This window comes from Vipera ursinii (assembly GCF_947247035.1).
Source record: "Vipera ursinii genome assembly, chromosome: Z".
Lineage (NCBI taxonomy): Eukaryota > Metazoa > Chordata > Lepidosauria > Squamata > Viperidae > Vipera > Vipera ursinii.
Genome location: NC_139517.1, coordinates 72,064,860 through 72,085,114, shown reverse-complemented (window position 1 = coordinate 72,085,114; position 20,255 = coordinate 72,064,860). Strand labels below are relative to the sequence as shown.

At 36.7% G+C, this 20,255-nt stretch overlaps 1 protein-coding gene across 1 annotated transcript in view; it reads left to right on the top strand.

Annotated features, from left to right (window-relative positions):
• ITGA9 (integrin subunit alpha 9) overlaps window positions 1–20,255 on the top strand; it is a gene marked incomplete at its 3' end in the record, with an annotated part of 228,818 nt that overhangs the window by 171,990 nt on the left and 36,573 nt on the right. Inside the window, 6 exon segments of the mRNA XM_083379007.1 lie at window positions 1,311–1,394; window positions 2,188–2,296; window positions 5,513–5,620; window positions 10,088–10,213; window positions 12,558–12,677; window positions 13,820–13,921. Coding sequence (XP_083235133.1) covers window positions 1,311–1,394; window positions 2,188–2,296; window positions 5,513–5,620; window positions 10,088–10,213; window positions 12,558–12,677; window positions 13,820–13,921 — 649 coding nt within the window.

Here is a 20,255-nt window from a genome sequence, read left to right as displayed (position 1 = left end):
TATTGCCTCTTGCTGATGCTCTTCCATCTTCTTCTCTTTCCTTCCACTCTTCCCAGCATTGGAGCCTTTTCCAGAGAGCTAAGTGTTTGAAGGTGTTTGAAGTGTAAAACAAACTATCAAAACCAATAAAAATGAATGGCAGCATCTTTAAATCAAAAATCCTTTTAAACAGTTGTATATATCGATATATGTACATACAATATTTTATGCTGTTAGACCTCTGTTTTAGGATAAATCTTTGTTAACTTCAAAATGCAGAGACTCATCAGAGTACTGATTTAACTACTTTTGCATACTAATCTCCAGTCTAGTGCCCCAAAATCTATTTATTTCATTTATTGTTTAATTTATATGCCACCCATATCACTATCAGGTGACTCCGGGCAGCTGTATTCAATTGCAATCCCTATAACTTCTCAGGCTTTGGACAAGCTGGCTAACCGGGGAAACCTGGATTAAGCTGACTAGCAATGGTTTTTTAGGGATTAGGTAGGGGATTCATCATCCTATTCAGGGAGAAATGTGCACAAATTGGGATATCATGGTTACTATCAGCAATAAGTTTGAGAAGCTGAATTACACTAGACTGGAAACCACTTGATAAACTGTAGTTTGCTTCTAGCCAAAATTTAAAATCCCATCAAAATTATTCCCATGCTAAGTTATTTAGGACTGTTGCAGGAAGTTCAGTTTACACTCCATCAATAAGCAATAGGAATATATTTGAAGTGGATCAAATAATGGCAATAGCTAATATTAAAGATATGTAGCAGACACCCCCCCCAAATATACATATATAGCAAGGGTCAGTTCTCCCCCCCCAAAAAAAAGGTTTTTTTTCATTTCTAATAAAATAAAATTTCACATTTTACATGTAATTGTATAATCTTATGAAGGCTTACACCAGGATGTTTAGATTTGTATATCTTATAAGATTTTGGTTCTTCTATAAAACTTAATGAGATTTCTTTATTATCCATCTGTACATTTGGAGTGGGGAGAGAATACTTAATCCAGTTGGTCCAACTAAGTGTCTCTTAAGGATGCCCCATCCTGGTTAATATGAGAGCCGGCCTGGTATAGTGGTTAAGGTGCTGGTGAAGCACCAGGAAGAGGTAGGTTATAGTCCACTCTTAGCCATAGAAGTAACTTGGGCTGGTTAATCTCTTCCAGTCCAGCTTAACTCACAGAGTTGTTTGGGTGGGTGGGTGGGGGGGGGGACAGAAGGGAATAGTATGAATATTGTAATGAGCTCCTGGATGAAAAGACATTACAGTATGTAATATCCTTGATTCTCTTGTTTCCTGCAGTGGGAACTTGGAACACAATCTTCAGGACAATTCTCTCACATTGACAATTCCCCTGATGCATGAAGTGGATTCATCCATCACTGGGTACAAAAGTTATCATTTATTTTTTCTTTTGTTTATAAATAAGGGTAGGACCAGAACATCTCCCCCCCAAGTAATTTCTCAGACTGTAATATTAGCACTGATTGCCCTTCTTCTCATATAAAGATTACAGACTAAGGGATGATTTCTGAGATTGAGTTAGATATTTTGGTTTAGATCCACTAGACCAGACATGTCAAACACAAGGCCCGGGGGCCAGATCCGGCCCGCGAAGTGGTTTCATGTGGCCTGCGAAGCCATCATGGAAACAGTGAGGGAACGGCCCCCACTGCCTTGGCCCTGGCCCAGAGACCCTCCTTCTGCCAGAGACCCTCAGATCTGTCCCACTCCTGCCCAGGCCCCCATAGGCACCCTTGATGCGAATGATGTAGAGCTGGCCACACCCACCCAGTAGGCCATATGCACTTTAGCCATGCCCACCCAGTAGGCCACGCCCACCCAGGCCATACCCACACAGCCCCCCGAGGGCAACTGCAATGCTGATGTGGCCCTCAATGAAATTGAGTTTGACACCCCTGCACTAGACCAAGGTTTAGATCAAATGTTCTGGGAGAGTACCCATGAAAAAGAGGTCAAGCTGTAGGCCTGTCTGTTTAATTTTCCAGTCATAACTCTGTTTATGTTTTCTTCTCTGTTATGCGATAACAGTACTTAGTGAAAAGTTAGGAAGTTTTTTTGGGGAAAAAACTATTAGGAGAAGGAACTAATTTGTGCAATTAAAATAAAATGAGGTCATTAGTCACATTCTTACATATTCTGTCTTTTCCTTCTTCAGAACAGTGTCCCCCAGTTCTTTTATTTATGGTGAATCAGTGGCAGCATCTCAGTTTACAAAGCTGGAAGATTTTGAGTGTCATTTTCAGGACTTAAATTTTACTCTTCAGGTAAAAGAATTAAGCAGCAGAGACGTGCTTGCTAGTGGGCTTATCAATATCCCTGGGATTTTGCTGGATATAAAGAAAAGAGGCCAATGGATGTATGTTTTTTGCTACAGTACAATAAATGGTCTAGGACTCTATGATCCTTTTGAAATGCCTTTTTTAAAGTCAGGCCTACATTCTGTCTTTGATTGGCATGCTGAACAGAGGTCATAATAAAAGAAAAAAATTGTCACCAGAACAAAGAAAAAAGGATCCTGGCCTGAAGAAAAAATGAAATAAAATTAAGTATCTGCAACTGCTAAATATTTCTTCAACAAGAAGTAAGTTCATTAAACTTGGTATAACTTACTTTTATACATGTGTACTGGTGGTGGGCAGTATTTGGATCTAAAACAGGCAAGATGCCTCTTCTCAAACAAGTATTTTTCTGTCCATTGCGTAAGCCTAGGAGAAGTTTGATTTCTGTATGGAACAGCTAATTAGACATGGCAGGAATGCTCAGGCCAGACTTGAAGCATCTTTGCCACTTCACATTTTCATAATTCTCAGGACTCCAACCAAAAATTAGTAAGTGGATTACAAGATATTTTCTAGTTGATGGTTAGCAAGCTTGTGGAATTTAGGGTTCTTTGTATTATGGCAAAATATTAAAATAATAACAGGGAGGATACAGGTTGTGATTAGAAGGCCTAATATAGTAGCCCAGTATTTTGTTTTGTTTTGTTTTTCTTCTTTGGCCTGTGAAGCTGATTTTTCCTTCAGAGGCCGTGCCATGTCACTGTGTACTTTCAATTTTTTGTTGCAATTTCAGACATAACCATACAGAATGAGAAGAGGGTATTTTCTTTAAAAATGCACATTCTTTGAGTCCCTGTAGGGTTATGGATTCCTAACCATTAATAGTTTCAAGGAGTATGTTTTTCTTTAAAAAATACAAATTTAATGGCATTATTAATACAAAGGAAAGTCTTTCTGTCAAATTCCTTACATATTTCTAGGATGCAAGACAGAAATAATAATAAAAATGAAGGCTTACTAAGTCCTGGAGAGACCAAACTGGCTAACAAGAAAGATCAAATGAAGGATAGAAAAAAGACATAGCAAGGCAAAGTATTTTATGGCCAGTACCTTAAGAAAAAACAGCAAGCAAACAGCTAACAATAAAACCTGGCAATGGCTAAAAGCAGGAAAACTTAAGAAAGAGACATGGGGCTACTCTATCTGCACAAGACCAAATTTTAAGAACAAATGCACATAAAGCCGGAATTGAGGAGATAGCAACACTAGCGAATGCCTTCTCCACAAAGTAGCTGAAGAAACAATAGACCCCCGTGCAGCAAGAAGATCACACAGACTGATCGCAAACAATAGCATGACAAAGTAGCAATGATAGTGCTTTGGAAGAGCTTCAAGAAATATCATTTGCTTGCAAGCAAGAAGAGATGGGCCCACAAAATAGACAAAGTAATAGAAAAAGAAGCTAAAGGTTTCTGAGATTTTAGAATTCAAGCAGACAAGCACTTGCTATATAACAATTGTCAATACAAAAGATAAAAAGTCTGAATGGAATGGAAGTACCTGGAGAATAAAAGAGAAGAAATCACAAAATATAAGGATCTGCAAATAGAAATGGAATGACTATGGCAAAAGAGAGTGCCAATAGTGAAGGTCACTTTGGGTGCAATCCTAAAACATCTGCAGCACCACTTGAATATCATTGGTATTGACAAAATCAATCCATCAATTGCAAAAGGCAGCTTTACTTGGAGCAAGACTGGACAGGTAGATAAAAGTGCCAAATCCAATCTAAACATCAAACTGACTCTATTACTGAAATAATGACTAAACAGAAGATGAATACCAAATTAATGTGTTGAGTGCTTGATGACTTTCCAAAAGAGAATTGTATCTAATCAGAGGCACTTTAGCAATTAGATCAAAAACAGTGATTTCCTCTAGCACGGAAAATATTTTCTGAAAAACTGCTTAAATACACAAAGATTGATATTCCTGCTAAAAAAATTTGCCCCTATATTCATTCCTATAATAGTGCTATGGAGCTTTCCCCCCCCTAGTTACGGATTATTAAAGTAAATCATATGGGAAATAGATGCTAAAGTAAAAGCAATGCTTTTTCAATTGAATATTTTCATACTTTTTCACAATGCCTTCCCCATCCTTTGTTAACATGGGGGAAAAGTATCTTAAAACATAAATGAAAATATGTGTGGAAAACTAATCCTTTGGCTCAACTCTAATTTATCTCTGAATTCGATGCACAAATATGTCATAGTCTTCTATTGATGTCTATGAGGTTAAGCAGCTTAATTCACAGGAATATTGTGGATAATGCATAGCTAAGCTACTTTGCTTGAAAAATTCTACTAAAAAGGTAACATAGATGTAATTAGTAAAAAGTCATCTGCTTTTGCCTTTGAATAGAAAGAATGCCCTGGTTTAAAGAAATTGTAATAGTATTAAAATATATATTTAAGTCCAATGAAGTAAATTTAAAAAATAAGGGATTTTACATCTCCTTTGCTGTTGAGATTCAAGCAACTTTTATGTATCTATTTTCTTTATAACATTAACTTTGTATTCTTATACAATATCCAATGCTTGCATTTTTATGCAGCAGTTGAAGTTTATGGTGGCTATAGCTGGATTTCTTCCCCCTTTAATGCCTTTGGGGTTGAGTAAGGATTTGGCATCCTGGACTGCTTCTCTTTATCATTCATACATTTCTCAAAGCTTGAACAATGTTTGGACAATGAGGTCTACATGTTTGGATATTTAGAGTCAATTGAATTCAAACAGAACCATTTATAGACCATCATTTATTCAAAATTATACATACACAAAACACACACACACACATATACACATACATATATATAAAATTTTACCATATATAAATATTTTGGTGTATGATGTATATACACAGGACTGGGATAACTATTAGCCTGAGTGCTCTCAAATGAGATTCATCTAATGTGTGTTGTAAAGCTTTACATTCAGATAAATAGTTTACTATAGAATATACTCCCTTTATACTTAACATAGGTTTCTATTGCAGAAAAAAATCATTTTCCCTTTGTCAGTCATTAAGGGAGATAGTTAAATCAGATAAAGATATGAGCTAAACAAAAAAAAAAACAGCTGCCTTGTCATACATTTTTGCGGCATGTACATATTTCATTTGTTCCTATCTTTTTGAAGATCTACAATGCTGGGCCAAGTACCCTTCCTGGATCTTTTGTTGCCATTTCAATTCCCAATCGTGTCTCAGCTACTGGAGCTGATATGTTCCATATTCTACAGATCATGGTAAGCTAATGTGCAGCCTCTTTTTTGTATAGTTTCACTGGATAGTAACATGTACAGTAACGTGCATGTCCACAGATTTGCATTTCAAGAATGAAAGTATGATCTAATGCCAGTGCTAACTTATGATATTAAAATGCTCATGGGGAAAATTTGAAATATGAAGAAAGGAGAAGACTATTCACTTGAATTATGAACAGGTTCAAGTCCATTGCACTTCAGCCTAAATATCTTTATAAGTTATTACTGATATTACTTTGTAAATTAGTACTGATGACAATGTTAGCACAGCGGCTTGAATCTAAAATTGTTTTACATGAATAGGAAATCACTTGTACTGGTACAGTATATGTTCAAAATGCTTTCCTTATCTTGGCCCTTTTTTATTTCTTCTGTGTGGTTCCAGAATCTTAGTAATAGTTGGAGAAAGAGAATCTGGGGAAAACCCACTCTATAATCAATGTCTGTTCAGTCTTCTGTGCATCCAGGCAGTCTGTTTCAGCAGCTCATCCAATTTACTCCTATGAGAATTACCAAATATTGCCAGATGATCAGGTGATATATACGTGAACTAAACCTAGTTTATTATCATGAAAGAAGAAATATGTCATTTGGGTAGTTTTCCCATTCTGTGAAATCCTTACAGTATTGAAGCACAACTAAGCAATTATCTTAAGTGATATCATCTTCAGTATTCAGAAATGTATCATCACAACAATGTTACTATCTCTCATGAGGAAAAAGCTTTTTGTGCTAGTGTCCACCAGCTTCTTACATTGTCTGATAAAGACTGAGCAGTACTCTATACTAATAGCTTTCCTAATAGTACAGGCACTAGTTACCTTTTCTCTGTTGAGACAAAGATGATAAACTGGCATTCTCCATCTTTCAGATGAAGATTACTGCTTATATAAATATATTACAATTTTTAAATGATATCTGTGTTCTCATTCATGCTGTGAAAAGCAGCTTTAAGGAAGCTTTTAGCAAAGGTAAATATTAGTATAGAGAAAAAGAAAGAAAATGTACATATTAGCTGTTATCTAGAAAATAATGTCACATGGCCTAGCTGTGTAGACAATTGATGTAGATTAAATAAGAACTGGGCTAAGGAATAGATTATTCCTTAAATCTAGAATTAGTTTAATCTGTTCATTTGCCCAGTTTTTGCAACTCTCAGCTTTATTTGATGGAGTGGGGTCATCTTATTTTTATGCACTAATCTACTTACTTAAATATTGCTGGAGTTTCATAAGGGAAAACTTTAATGCCCTTATCTCTTCACTATTGTAAGACAGCTACTATAATATTCTTCTGCCCTTGTCATATGGAGGAAATTGAAATTCTCACAGATATGGTACTACACTGAAAATATTATTTGTGGTTACATTGAAATTTAATTTAATTTAATTTTAATTTATTAATATTTCTATACCGCCCTTCTCCCGAAGGACTCAGGGCGGTGTACAGGGCAAGAATAAAAACACAGAATTACAAAAGTTAAAAAGTAATTAAATACATGCCCATTAAAAAACAATTAATACATAATAAAAACCCCAATAAAATGACAGTAAAAACCCCACCAATACCCCCTCAGGCCAGGCCGGCTTGTTTGAACAAGTATGTTTTTAGATCGCGGCGAAAGGAGCGAAGATCGGGCGCCGTCCGGAGCTCAACTGGTAACTGGTTCCATAGTTCTGGGGTGCCCACAGAGAAGGATCTCCCCCTGGGGGCCACCAATCTACATTCTCTGACCGGTGGCACCCTGAGGAGGCCCTCTCTGTGGGAACGCACAGGGCGGAGAGAAGTTGATGCCGGCAGCAGGTGTTCCCTAAGGTACTCCGGACCCCTGCCATGTAGGGCTTTAAACACCATTACTAGTATTTAATTCTACCTTTTCTAGCAACAATCCTGGGACAGTCAAATATATATATGGATATTTTTTTGCTAGCTTCTGATTGTAAAACAGTTTTATTCATTGGTACATACTAATTCCTAATAGATTTAGGTGAGTGATGAGAAAACAGTGCGATTAGCTTTGGAATCAGAGGAGTTTCTGCCATATCAAAGATAGGTTAGGTTTAGAGAAGTATGTAAAAATATTTATTTATTTATTAAATTTATATGCTACCCTGCGCACAGTCACTCAACTTTAATATTCTTGGTATCTTGTTTAACCATTATGTTTGACCTCCCTTATAAACTAATTAAATATATACATACTTTAATTTTTCTACATTTTTACTAATGCAATCAATATGCTGTTGCAAAACAAACTCTAAAAGGGTCTACAACTGCCCGCTATCATTTACTCTAGAAGCCTTTTGGGTCTTGGCAAATCCAAAGTGTAACTTTGGTGTTGGTTGTAAGGTAAGATATGTGAACAACCAGTTCTCTGTGTGGATGCTGTTTCCGGAAGTCCATTCTGGGCCTGGGCAACAAAAAATTAGCTACCGGTTTTGCCGAAGTAGTGAGAACCGGCTGAATCTCACCACTGAAGAGGGGCAATATTTTGGTAACCAGGAGCCATAACTTTTTCTTTGAGAATTCATGGGCCACAGTAAGCAAAGTACGGTAAGTTTAATTGTGACTTGCATTGATCAAAACAAGTTTTTTCTAAGTTTGGTTTTATTGACTAATTTGCAACATTTTAACCTATTGTAGTCCAAATAGACACTGGATGGGGTAAAACAAAATCAAAACAAGTCAATTAAAATAATGTATGAATAATCAAAGTTATCAACAAACAATACATGGCTTTATTTGTGAAAGTTTTATAAAAATGTGCATCAAATTTATAGTAGGATTTAAGAAATTCAATTTTCATGTTCCTTGTTCCCAAATGGTGGGGAAATGGGAGATTTTGGCATTTACAATCAATGGATTCTGGACATTACAACACATAGTGCAAGGTCCCTGTTATCTTGGGAGCAGAAACAACATGCCGTGCAGCACTGTCTACAAAATTATTTTAGAAACTCCCTTTCATTCTGACTCAGACAATTTTGGTAATTCTGTTCAATCAGGAAAACAATGAGATTCATCTTGGACAAAATTTATGCATGGTGGACTGCATTCAGTTTTGTGTCAGTCTAATCAACTTGCATCTTATAACAGCTGTTGGAAGGAATCTTCTGAGAAGCTTCACTTAATATCAATATCATCTGGCATCCTTACAGTGCATTAATTAGCCTCCTTTGCCATCCAAGAAAGGCCAAATGTAAGCACTGTCTTGAATTTCAGCTGTTGAGCACTTGAGCATGGGAATGTTACATGTAAACTCTCTCTTTGGATGCCTTGTAAGGTTGTGTTCATCTCTAGGCTTGAAACTATTGCTATGTTCTAAAATAAAATAAAGCACATATTTCTTCTTGCTATTCATATATTAGATGGCATCTGGCCTTCCTCTTTCCCAAACCTGAAAGCCTTTATTGTTTATGCCTAACAAGGTTAACAATGTCCATTCTTGGTTGCTACTAGTTCAGATAGATTTGTTGTCATGAAAAATACAGCCTATTCTTCAAAGTGGATCTTAAAGGAGTATAAAAACCTGTATAGGATGATTCATCTCTTCCTTGGTTCTATGTGTTATTGTTGTGATTGATGGTATTAGTAATTAATGAAAAATATTGAACTACAGTTTGAAAACTAAGCACAGTTTTTGAATTCTGGTTGTATTCAGAATAAGCGCAGACATATAATTGTTTGTAGCAAACCATCCTATCCTGACTCTTTCTACATAAGTAAGGATTACAACACCAGAATTCACAAGCATGTGAATGGGGAGGGAGCTCCTTCTCAAAGCAAGTAGCTCTTGCTTTGAGAGTTTCTTCCCTGCAGTCTTACAGTTTGAAATTTCCACAATGATGTGGGGTGGAGACTTAGTGAATAGCAATCATATTGTTGAGATACAATCATCACTCCATTTCATGCAAATTTTAATTAATTTATATTTAGAATTTTTAATTTATTTTTTAATTCTTTAATTTTAATTTATTGCACAGATGATTTCAATTTTATTTTTATCTTGATTTCTGTACTTATTATATGTTTTGTTGTTAGCCGCCCTGAGTCCTTCGGGAGATAGGGCGGGATATAAATCGCATCAATCAATCAATCAATCAATCAATCAATCAATCAATCAATAAATAAATAAATAAATGTTTCATACTTCCAAATTATGTCATTTTAGGCCTCGTTATAATCATCAAATGGAAATTGATCCCCCTCCCTTGCTTTATTTTTATAGGTACAATTTCCACTTTGCTTTCAGTGCAATCAATTCACGTATTTAAACAAGGAGTGACTTTCTGGCAGCAGAAATAGCTTTTGTTTCATTATATTTTCTTATAGGTGATGTAGAAGTATGAGTTTAACAACAACTACAACAAATGAATAATATGATATATATCAAAATGACCCAAACACAGTGTACAATGTTACAGGATGCGTTTTGTAATCTTTCTTTAGGTTGCCCAGAACAAAGGGAACTGTTCTTTTCAGAATAACTCATCACCATGTGTCATTCCTCAGGAAAAGGAGAATATTTTTCATACAATATTTGCCTTTTTTACCAAGTCTGGGAGGAAAGTACTGGTAAGAAACCCTATTTATTTTGTTATCTTATACCAGTTGAATTAGTGAGGAGTCAGCCTAAAGAAGAAACTTATTATCTCTATCCCCAGGGATTTTAGGGAATGCTTCTGTCATTTTAGTTTAGGTAACAGTTTTTGTATATTTGCTTCAAAGCCACTTCCAAGCTCTCTTCAATCCTTAATTAGAAAAGTATACCTATTGGGTGAGAATAATATCAATACATGCTTAAAACATGAGAAGAACATTTTGGTGGATGTCAAATTACATGCTGAAGGACCCAATAATGAATTAGTTAACATGATGGGGAAAATTGTCTGTGGTTCCGATGTAAATTGAAGTTCTGCAATTTAGATCTGGGCTTTATCACTTTTCTGAAATTATTGAGGAAATAAAAGATCATGGAATCTAATTCACAGATTTTCCACAACACAGTTGTTTGATCCTCACAGATTTTTATGCAGGTTGGAGAGGATGTGTAGCATGCCAGACAATGCTGCAGACCCTGGTCAAACATCACTTATATGCTATGTCCTGGATATTAGGAAGTGAACTTCCAATAATCTTTTCTGCCATCCTCACCACTCTACTATAATAAGTCCTGTACTGCAGGGTTTCTATACCTTCTACCCTAAACAAATATAGATGGACCTTTTCCAGAGTCTACTCTGACAGTCCTTCCTTCAACATTGCTGGTGGGAAGATTTCACAGGACTCCTCATTAACAAATTCTTTGCCCTTGTGGATCCAGGGAGAAACTGTTGTGCATTCCTCACACAGTGTCCTTTTTTATGATGCCACCAGAGGTAATTTGATCTCCCAATCTCTACATTTGAGGTTCATACTGATAAATTTTATACTCATTACTTTTTAATGACATAACAGATGACCAGATAGTGATACTATTGTCCAAACATTTATTATTATATTTATATGCTGCCCATGTTCATTCTTAGGTAGTGTAGATATAGCATATTTAAATTCACATAAATTAAATATATAGGAACCAGAATACAATAGGGTGGAAGTGGAATCCTTGTCCACTAACCACCTCAAGGATTGAACATTCCCATCCAGGTCAATTGGCAGAGCCAAGTTTGGAGCTCTTTTAGCAGGCCATGCAGCCAGGGGCAGATCTCACCTTGAGGAGCTCAGTGTTCCAGAGGGTAGGATCCATGGCAGAAAAGGCCCATCTCCTGGACATCGCCAGTTGGAATTCTTTGACCAATGAAGTCTACAGCATTAAATCAGCGGGTTCCATAGGGGTTAGGCAGTTCCTCAAGTAGCCAGGACCCATGCCATGAAGGGCTTTAAAGGTGATAACCAACAACTTGAAGTGGGACCTGGAAGTAAACTAGCAACCATGCAGCTCACATAACAGTGGTGCTATGCGGGCTACCCTAGGGGCCTCCTAGAACTGCCTTCTTGGCTGCATTCTGCACCCAATACTCTTCAAGTTAGCTCCATGTAGAGTGCATTGCAGTAGTCCAAACATGAGTTGACCAGGGTGTGAGTGACTGAGTGCAAGAAGTTACAAACCAAGAAAATACTAGAAGTTTTTAAGAAGAGACTGGACAGCCATTTGTTTGAAATGGTATAGGGTTTCCTGCCTGAGCAGGGGGTTGGACTAGATGACCTCCAAAGTCCATTCCAACCTCCTCCTCCTCCTCCTCCTCATTATTATTATTATTATTATTATTATTATTATTATTATTATTATTATTATTATTATTATTATTGCAATTGGTGCAGAACATTAACTTATGCAAAGGCTCTCCTAGCCATGACTGCCACTTACTCTTTAAGTAAGAATCTTGAGTCTAGGAGAATCCCCAAGTTGCACTTAGTGTTGGTCTGGGGCAGTGCAACCCTATCCAGAAATGTATCCTGAAGCCTTTTTAATTAGATACATTGTTTATTGCTTTCTTTTTTCCTCTGATAATGAATTGTTGTGCCAAACTATTTCTCTTTTCCTATGATAAAGGCTGGTCATAGACTGTAGTAAAGATATTTGAATTCAGGATATGCAGGAAAATCTGCATCGTATTAAGGAATAATAATAAGAAACATGTAGTATGAAAATTCATCCAGTGACATTCTCTACAAAGTACATACAATAACATGTACATTAGGAGAAGAGCACACAAAACAGTGCAAATTTGTACTCAGTTTATAAGCAAAGTTAGAAATGATAGACAAACATGATGGAATAAAGCAAAGGCAGGAACAATGAGAATGTAAACAATCTTGATAGATTTGCTGAAGACAGATAGCTGAAGAAGGATTATTGATTATGTATTCTTTTTCTCCTTTGTTAATTAGCTTTTATTTACTTGTTATCTTTTAGGATTGTGAAAGACCAGGCAGGTCCTGTTTAATTATACAGTGTAACTTAAGTTCACTAGCAAAAGCTGAATCCCGTAGCATAGATGTGCAAATGCTTTTGAATACAGAGATATTAAAGAAGGTGAGCATCATTTCCTACACTATAATAAATTTTCTATACATAATTCACCTTGGAGTTGGATTTAAACTTGGATTATTGAACTTTATCCTCTCAGAAGTTTTTTGTTTGAGCAATCTCAGGGGCAGAAAAAAATGAAACAGAAAGATATAAACCATTATGTTTTCCATCTTTCAAGCTGCTCTTTAGTTTTAAAACAAGTGATCAAAACAATCCCCAAAGTTAGATTTTGGATTGCAGTATAACTCTATCAATGTAAGTGATAGACTGAAATGTAAGTAATATATAATATATAAAATGTAAGTGATAGGCCCAAACTGATTCATAACACCTTTAAATGCTGATAGAATTGAGTATAATGTTCAGATTTTTTCCCTGATATTTTACCACTGTCAACATTGCATAGAATAAGGACTTCGCCTGCTATGCTAAGCTTGATTTGTGGTTCTTTCTGATGCCTTGCTGAATGCTCAGTGTGTGTTGCACTGGAATGCTCAGATGTGATTAATCAAAGTGTTAGGAATGTATTGTTGCCTAACACCAGCTATTTTCATTAAATTAATTGAGCTGCTTAATTATATGAGGTGTGTCAATGTACAGTTTGAAGTCACACAGTAACATAATTTTGTTGCCCTGATGTACATAAGAGAAGGAGGAAATTATAGTTCCATTTCTAAATTGTCAATGTTTTCCTTAAAAAGTGATGTATGATTTTGACTTTACTCCACTAGAAGTGTAATTTTACAATACATTAAGAATTACTTTAAAAGGTAATTGCCGGACCATTTGTATTAAAGCTCTTTTCAAGAAGGATTATAGTGGAAAAATATATATATTTAGACTTGTTATTCTGTACAATGTTAGGATTTATTTTAATCATAAAAATATTTAATTCAATGCCGTATATAAACACTTTAGTAATTACATACAAATATCTGTTTCTAATTATAGTGCAGCCATAATTCAGGTTAAGATGTTCTCTGCTGATGATATTTGGCAGTGTCTTACATTCTTCTAAATGTGAGAATACTGCCTTTAACTTTCACAACAAACTTTGGTCTATTTTAAAATGCCCATGATTAAGAGTCTTTCAGAACTGTATGTTTGAAAATGTTCCTCAGTTCTTCTTATTTTTCAATCTGTAGGATACCTCATCAGTGATTCAGTTTGTAACACGAGCAAAGGTGAGAGTAGACACAAGCAACCGGGCAATCGAAGTACCTAATGCGAATTCTGAACATGCAACAGTAAGTGGAAGAATCTGAAGAAGAAGAATTGTTTGGCTTAGTTTATTGCATTAATGGAATGCATTAAATGATCCAGCATTTAGTAAGGAATTTGTGGTCAGTCCAAAGAAACGGAAGGAGTGTGCCTTTCTTTCAATGTATTAGTATTACTATCGCTGTAACAAAATTCTCTTGTGTTTTTACTTGCTGTGATAAGTCTACAAGCAAATGATTGTCATTGGGATGCTTGCAGGCTAGTTCAGCTTCTAATTGTAGGTTTTGTTGAGTAATATGTACAATTTCTCAAGGTGAGGCTGAAACCTGCTTTAATCTAAGGCATATTTTGGGAAATATAGATTTATCTTTTTACTGGAAGATCAATTCATATGAAAGTTCATTAATGCCAACAGTGTAATTCAGTGAAGATTTCTTTGGAAGTAAAACCAACTATAGTCAGTGCGGTTTGCTCCTTGGTAAGCACATGTTAGGATTACAGTGTTAATAGTTTAATTAACTTAGTAAACTGTTAGCTGCAGAAGTGGCTCAATTACTCGAATCATTTCTGGATAACCATTTCAAACAAATTTGGTAAAAAAAATGGGTTTATTCAGGGTTGCTTATAATGTAATTTACCCTGTTATCCCTCATTCCAGATCTTGGTTTAATAAGAATGATATTCAGGCTATGGTAATTTGAGTTTATAGAAAACTTAGTTCTATAATGATTTTCTTTTAAATGATTTTTTTCTTTTATTGAACAAGAAATATGAAAAGCTTTTGAGGATAAAAAGTAAAATTACTCATTAGTGAAATGGACAGTGCTCCAGCAAGTAGCAATGAGAAGGATGATAATCTCTTCTACCATATTTTTCTCACTCTTCAGATAAATCTAGCACCAGTGCCAAAGGTATAATCTTTTTAGAGTCAAGACCTGGCCTGGACATGAACCAGTATAATAGCTAAAGAAGCATCTAGCAGCATGGACACCTAGAAAAAAAATACTTTGGCAGCTTATCCAGTGTTCCTTTTGGCAGTGATTCTCTCCCCCCACCACCTCTTTATTTGATTCCCACCCTAATTGGCTCCCTGTCTCAGAATTAGAAATCAAGATCTCAATTGAAAAGCAGCAGACTGCAGGTAAAGGTATGAACTTGCCAGAATTACTGAAAATACATCCTGATTATCTGTTAGCCCTCCATATTTATCACCATTAATAACTCTCTATTGCTTCCAAAGAGCGGCTTCAATTCTATTAACCCTATTATACAAGAAAAGCAAATAAGCAAAACCCAGCTATTTATTGCCCAATTAGCTTATTATTCTGTGCTGAATTTTTATACCATGAGCTTTCAGATTTGTTCTATTCAGATGATATTTTAGCACATAAACAAGCAGGTTTTAACGCAGGATATTCCACCCTGAATCAGTGTGCAATTTTATTTTATTTTTTAAAAAAGTTTTATTAATTTTTAAGAATTACAATCTTTAGAGCTTAGTAAACAGCATGTTGTCTGGGTTCAGATATTTAACATTAACTTCTTCAGTATAAGTCTATTCAGTACTGCACGATCCAGTATTTTCCCCCTGATCCTCCTTTCTTCCCCATATTTTTTCCATTTTCCCCTCATTACACAATTACAATTCTTGGTACTATTGATGTATACAGAGTTAGATCTTTGTTATACCGTATTTTCCGGCGTATAAGACGACTGGGCGTATAAGACGACCCCCAACTTTTGAGAGGATTTTCAAGATTTTTCGTCTTATATGCCAGAAAATACTTACATGCCAGTTGCCAAGTGTCCGACACAAGCCCGATTCAGACCCGTCTGATGCAGATGGTGCAAAGCCCTGCCGGTTCCCGCCCGACTCCGGACGGCTCCGCCGGTGCCGCCTCGAGAGGGAAGGGCGTGAGGCGCCTGCCACAGCTCCCTGAGGACTCCTTAGCAGCCAGGGAGCGTGTGCGTGCGTAGGACTGCCCTGCTGGCTCCCGCCAGATGGCTCCACCGGTGCCGCCTCGAGAGGGAAGGGCGTGAGGTGCCTGCCACGGCTCCCCGAGGAATCCTTAGTCAGGGAGCGCGCGCGTGTGCAGGACTGCCCTGCCGGCTCCTGCCCGATGCCGGACAGCTCCGCCGGTGCCGCCTCAAGAGGGAAGGGCATGAGGCACCTGCGACAGCTCCCCGAGGACTCCTTAGCAGCCGGGGAGCATGCGCGTGCGCAGGACTGCCCTGCCGGCTCCTGCCTGACGTCAGCCTGCCCTGCTTCCTCCACAGTGAGAGGGGAGGGCATGCCTTCCCAGGCTCGTCGACTTGCAGCCAAGCCGGAGCCGAAAGGGGCTTTTCCTTCCACCCACCCTTTGGAATAAACGCAAGAGCTCCCGGGGTCTGACGTTTGCAAGGGGGAGGGGAAGCGGCTTAGAGGCTCTTGGGGGTGGGAAGGGAGAGTCACGTTGGAGGGGGGACTGGACTAAGGCTTGAAGTTGCTTTGCAAGAACGGGGGCGCTCGATTGATTTATGTACTGTTTTCCGGCGTATAAGACGACTGGGCGTATAAGACGACCCCCCAACTTTTGAGAAGATTTTCATGGGTTAAAAAGTCATCTTATACGCCGGAAAATATGGTATTTTACTAATGTTATACAAATAGCAATAATGTCAATTCATTAATCAATATCCTGTTTTTCATGCTCTTGTTAAGGTTTAATTTCCCATCAGTATTTAAAGTATCTTTGTCAGTTATGATTTTCTCAATGTTAATTACATTTATATAGCTAAAAGTTTTATTCATATCAATCCATTTATTTTCATATTTCCCATATCAAAAGAAGAAAAATGCTATTTTAATTCTAAATCATATCTTTCATTATAAAAATCTAAATATATCTAAGGGTCATCCATTCTTTTTACCATATTCAAACAAGTACTTAAACATAAGATGCCCCTTTAATAGGTCAAATCTTCTATTTTTAAAAAATCTAACTCGCTTTCTTTGCCAAATAGGTTTCCAGGCCAAGGCAATTAAATCATCCAGGAATTTTCTTTCTATTTGTATGAAAGTTACTTGGCATGAGGAAGACAATTTAGGTAGGGTATTTTTGAGGGGAAATTCCATCCATTTATGTTCCCCTGACAGCTCTATGTTCCATTCCCCAAAATTGTCTTCCTTGTCATCAGGTGCATCTTGCAAGCCTAAAGGGTAAAGGGACTTTTGCATTTTCATTGTTGTGGGTAGGTCTTCCAATATTTCATTTGTGTATGGTAGTTTATATTTCCCTTTTTTCATCTCTTCCATTTCTAGGTCCATTTCCTCTGCTTCATCTTCTGATCTCTGGTTTATTTGTTCATAATTTGTAGTCGTTATCTGGGAACTTTCTAGTTGTAGATTTAATTTGGAAATTTGCTCATTTATATTATCTAAATTATTTTTAGTCTTGTGGTTTCCTTTTATGGTTTCTTTGCATGCAACAATTGTTTGGTGAATTAGTTTAGTGTAAAGTATATTTCCTTTCAGAAGGTATTTTTTTTCTTGAGCCATCATTCCTGGAGATCCTCTAAAATAACCAGTTCCAGTAAGAGTAAAACAAAGTTTCATGTAGCTTTCTGGTCTCTATATGCAGCCTTTATAATCTAATAGATTTTAGAATACATATCCATTCCCAAAAGCAATATTTTATAGTGATCCTTTGTCTCAGGCATCCAAAAATGGTCAGTCAGACAAGATTATAATCCACAATGTTCAAAGTGTTCAACCTCCCTGAAAACAGCTCAAAAATCTCTCCCAGACAGATGTAATCGAAGGTCAAGTTTTTCTTTCTCTTCCACTAGTTCTTGAGATTAAAAGTCCAGGCTCAGTGGGTGTTTATAATCCAGCAAGATCAGGTTGATAAGTATGCCAAAATATTTTCCTTTATTGCCAGCTGTTCTCCTTTAGGCTAGGAATCACCAAGCAGGCAGGAAGCTAGTTATAGTGTTGTACTCAGATCCACCACTAGATGTCATTCAAAATGCATGTTTTAAAATGCATTTAAAACAAAGGATTGATTTCTTATGTTTCACCTCAATGTTTTCTTTTTTCTTTCCAAAAAGAAAATTTTAACAATTATCTCAGTTCTCTAATTTCAAAACTGTAGCTTTGTTATTTCCACTTCAATATTGTATATTTCTGCTCCCCATAAAAATTAAAATGCTGCTTCTGCTCACATTTGGAGAGTCTTACCTTCTTGGAAACCTTTCACAGGAAGTCCAGTTGTAAAATAGTAAAGAAAGGATCAATATTCTCACCCAGTTCCAAATATGGTGTTTATGATGTGTTAACTGGTGCAGCCAGTCTTTCTTGTTTCGATGGCTTTCCTCAGATCGAATGGAAAGACCACCATATCTCTGTGATCAGTGAGACACCCCTCCTTCTTCATCGCCTCTTTGAGGCAACTTAGGTCCTTTTTAGGGCCCCCAACAGGGTGAAATTGGTTGTGGAAGGCAAAGCCCTGCCTTCCTGCGTCCGTCTCACCACAACGCAAAACCAGAATAGACAACTAGCAGAATAACAGCAAGCATAACCCATCACTTTGGTATGCTGCACTCCATGGCTACTTTTATGAGCTATCTTTAATTGACTTCCAGTGTTGTCTTCCATAGTCCCATTGAATTCTTGAGGAAGGTCCTTCGTGACCTACTGACTTCATAAAGCACCAGGCACCCACACATCCCTTTATGTAGCATTGAGTCATTGACTTTCCTGTAGTTGATCCAGCTTGGTGCATCTAGACATTGTGTTTTGGTGGACTGCCAAGTCTTATCCTTAATCTTCACACACTTGTGTAATCCCACCAATCAACTATTTTGAGTTGCCTTGATTTTAGCCTTTAAACTCATTTTCAGGAGAAGGGGGTTATTTAATGCTGCTTTTCTTGATTGTGTAGCCAAGCATTTCCAGGATTACATTGATTGTGCGTGTGTGTTTGTGTGTGAAAGAGAGAGAGAAAGAAGACAGACAGAGAATGTTGTTTGGCTAGTGGTACCTATGCATGCTCAATCGCTTTTTTAAAAAATGCAAATTATTTTCTATTTCTGTTTCAGAAGCTTTTAGATGATTAGTTTGCCTTTAAATGTTTAAATTCTTGAAATATTGCTTGATTTCAGTGCAGTTTAAAGTTAGAATGACATTTGAAACGTGAAGCTCAGAAACTAAAAGCAATGCTAACAATACAACGTAATCACAGCAGCTTTTAAAGAAAAATAAGAGAAAAGGGGAGTGCTATTTTAGAAATAGGCTGCTTTGGACAGAAATATAGCACAGTGATAGAGCATGGATTAATCTTTTGCCTGCCTGCTGCTTTTTTGTCTTGCCTTTTTCTCTTGGCAGACTTAGCAAGTGTCAGCATGTAGCTGCTCTTGACTAATCTTGAAAGTTAAGCAGAACTGCCCTTGGTTAGTCCTTAAATAGGGGCTTCCAAATCCTCAAAGTGATTAGTTAGAAACTGAGAATTGCTAAACAGCTTTAAATTCTTATTAATTATTTAATAATTTAAATCATTAAATTTAAAAATTTAATAACTATAATTACTTGTTAATTATTATGGTTGACTCAAGGCATTTCTATTTTTGTTTATGGGGACAAAAAATATGTTGAACTCCTTAAAGGAACAATGGCTAATTGATAGCTACATTTTATTTTTATTGCTTAAAAATGGACGGAAGACAACTGGAATTTTATTATGCATGTACCGTAGGCAGTATTGTGTAATGCTAAGTCCTAACTGTGGCATTTCTCCTTACTCTCCTGTCAGCATTGGTCATTTGCAAAGTTTGGCACATTCAGGAAGTGCTTTTTAAATGTTAATGAGGTTAAAAGAAGCTGGCATTCTTTGATTGTTGTGCAATGTTAGAAGGATTATGTGAGAAAACCTCTGTGTGCATAACTGGCATCATCGTATTATGTATCAAACATTTTCATTAGAATTGTATAACACAACTTCATTGCTTCCTACTATTGGCTGGCACATAACTCCTAAATGCATTATTTGGATGTGCTTTCAGTAGTACATTATTCCAAACCAGAGTGGCTGGAATCACAGATTAAAATAATTTGGCCACTATTTTGATTGAATCCTAGCCACAGTTTCAATTATGGTGGATGAAACAAGGAATTAGAATGGTTTCCAAAGATTTGCCAGCCTTAAATGTCATTAGATACGTTTGTTCTTCAGAATGATCAGAATTTTATCACACATTCTTAAGTCTATTAACATGTGAGCAAATGAGAAACCTTGGATGTCACAGAAGGTCCATGCAATGTTGAAGGTGAGAAACAGATTTCAAATCAGGTGATGCAGCAGCACTTAGAACAGGAAGAGATGA